The sequence below is a fragment of the Ceratotherium simum genome, chromosome 29 (genome assembly GCF_057802395.1).
Source record: "Ceratotherium simum simum isolate JZ-2026a chromosome 29, ASM5780239v1, whole genome shotgun sequence".
In the NCBI taxonomy this organism is placed as follows: domain Eukaryota; kingdom Metazoa; phylum Chordata; class Mammalia; order Perissodactyla; family Rhinocerotidae; genus Ceratotherium; species Ceratotherium simum.
The window spans coordinates 30,373,382-30,376,169 of NC_141928.1; the positions used below are offsets into that span (position 1 = coordinate 30,373,382).

At 35.9% G+C, this 2,788-nt stretch overlaps 1 protein-coding gene across 1 annotated transcript; it reads right to left on the reverse strand.

Annotated features, from left to right (window-relative positions):
* Positions 1–329: 329 nt before the first annotated feature.
* Positions 330–2,090, reverse strand: LOC101399277 (olfactory receptor 13D1-like). The gene is given in 3 exon segments (XM_014781903.2): positions 330–355; positions 1,182–1,790; positions 1,793–2,090. Coding segments are annotated over 3 exon segments (933 nt in total).
* Positions 2,091–2,788: the final 698 nt, after the last annotated feature.

Consider the following 2,788-nt stretch of genomic DNA (forward strand, 5'->3'; position numbering starts at 1 on the left):
TGCTTCTGAAAGAGTGAAATTGTCAGTGTTCTTTAAGAAGTATTTATACACTTGGTATATTTTTCTCAGTAATTGCTTATTAGAGAATAAAATATAGTGATATAATTTTTGCCTTACCCAGCTCAAATGACCTCTTCAGTATATTTTATTCAATCTTTAATCTGCCCTTTTTTTCCATACATTTAAAATTAGCTGATATTTTGCAAAAGATTTTGAATTTGTCATTTAGTGTATGAAATAATACGTAAATTCAAGTTCTCTTATCTCCCTTTATTATATAAAGTACCTGGACTATATTTTACTATTCTTTTAAAATTTTAAATAATTAATTAATTCAACAGATAATTACTGCCTACTATTTTTAATTAACTTAACATTACTTCATGCAGAACACAGTGAGTTCTGCCATTGGGAGATTTCAGAAGCTAACAAATGATTATAGTATCAAAGGTAAATTGCTACAATGGAGATAATGCTCAGGACAGCATAGAAGAAAGAATAACTAACTCTGGGTAAGTCTGGAATGAAGTGCATAAAATATAATACTTGAATTGTCTTCAATGAGTTTGCTAGGATGTCACCATAGAAGGAGAAATGTGATGACGGGGAGGAAGTGGTATATGCTATTGTCCTTAGGTGTGAAAGAACGTGATGTAATTGGATAACTACATAGTGAATGGCGCGCAGCACGTGCAAAGGGGGTGGGGGAAGCATAGAAAGGGAAAGAAAAATGGAAAATATTTACCTGAAAAATTAGGTTGGGGCAGATCAAGTACCTGGGTAAAAAATGTAAAAAAATAAATAATAAACAAACAGAAAAGCATGAACTCAGTTGTGTCAAAAAGGGGACTGAAAAATGAATGTTCTACTTGTTAAGCAGACATATGCACTGGATTTTCTTGGAAAAGCTTAATTTCAAATTTTCTTGTTTCTGAAAGTTTACTTTCACTTCTTAGATAAGCTGTCCTTACATTTCTATAGCAGTCATTTTCATAAAAAGATAAAGTTAGATTATCATCTTGAAATTTCATTGCAACTCTTAAATTCTGTGATTCTACATATAGCTTTTATTTCTTTTGTTCTCTTTGTATTAAAAACCTTTGCCTCCAATACGTGAGCTTATATTGCACATGAACTCAAAGACGAAGTTTCTCATCCTTTCCTCCAGAACCAGTATCTACTTATCAATTTTCTCATAGCTCCATGCACCTCTGTATTCCTCAGGCTATAGATGATAGGATTGAGCATGGGTGTGACTACTCCGTAGAACAGGGCGATCTGTTTGTCAAAAGTAGAGTCTTTGGACTTTGGCTTCATGTACATGAAGAGGATTGTCCCATAAAACACAGTCACCACTGTTATGTGGGCTGAGCAGGTGGAAAATGCCTTTTTTCTTCCTTCCACTGAATTGATTCTTAATACAGTAGAAAGGATGAAAACGTAGGAGATACAAATCAACAGTAATGGGGTAAACAAATATATTACATTGCCTAACATTATAGTAATCTCATTCAAGGAAATATCTGTGCAAGCCAGCTTGACCAAGGCCAATATTTCACAAACAAGATGATTAATGACATTTTTTCCACAGAAGGGCAACCGTATTGTGAGAATAGTTTGTGTCAATGAGTTGAGAAAACCCAATCCCCAGGAGAGAGCTGCCATCTGAACACAAAGTGCCTTGCTCATGATGATGGGGTAGCTCAGAGGCTTGCAGATGGCCACGTAACGGTCATATGCCATCATTACTAGAAGCGTGCACTCTGTGGAGCCCATCGTGAAGGAGACAGACTCTGAACAACACATCTAGGGAAAGAGATGGTTTTTTTCTTGGATAGGAAGTGTATCAGCATTGTGGGGATAAAGGAGGATGTGTAACAAATGTCTAGGAAGGAAAGATTACCAAGGAAGAAGTACATGGGCGTGTGGAGGCGGGAATCCAGGAGAGTTAGGATGATCAAGGTGCTGTTCCCCAGGAGGATCACCAAGTACATCACCAAACACATCACAAACAGGAGTTTTTCAGCTCTTGGGTACTCAGAAAGTCCCTGCAGAATGAACTCAAAGTCTGTCCAATTGGTCATTTCCATTTACTTTGGAAAATTTCCATTGCATGTGAATTTAAGGAGTCTGTACAGTATTATCATATGAAGAAAGAGATCACTGGAGTAGGAGGGACAACACGTTATGTCAGCACTATCTGGAGTGGTGGTCACAGCTGTGAGTTTAGCTTTTTGAATTCCTCTTGTAGCTCCTGAGGCAGGGGATTGAAGACAAGTAGTAATTACACTGGTAGCTTATCAAGGTACAGGCTTCTGTATTCCATTTCCTGAGATTGTGATGCACAAATTCCAAGGCAGGGAAGAACTATTTGTATTTTTAACAAGCATCTGTTATTTCCAATTCAGGTGACCCACAGAACCCACTTTAAATATCATTATTTTAGAGAGAGCATGCTTAATCTGTTTTAAAAAATCTATTTGTTTGATTTTGTACTATGCCAATCATTAACAATACCATTGGTTTAGGGTTTTATAATGTACAAATATGTTCATACATATTATTGACTTTATAATCTCTATAATTCTCTTGGGAAAATGAACTTCATAGATGCAAAATATACATACAAATACATTTTGTGAGCAAGCTGCTATTCAAATGTGCTTTTTCTGACTTTAAATCTCTTCTTTTTAACTATGCTGTTATTGCTCTCCCAAAATTACTCATGTTGTCTAAGGAGTGGGAATTAGGCAACTTTTTAAAATAATGTGCTTCAGGTCATTCTAAT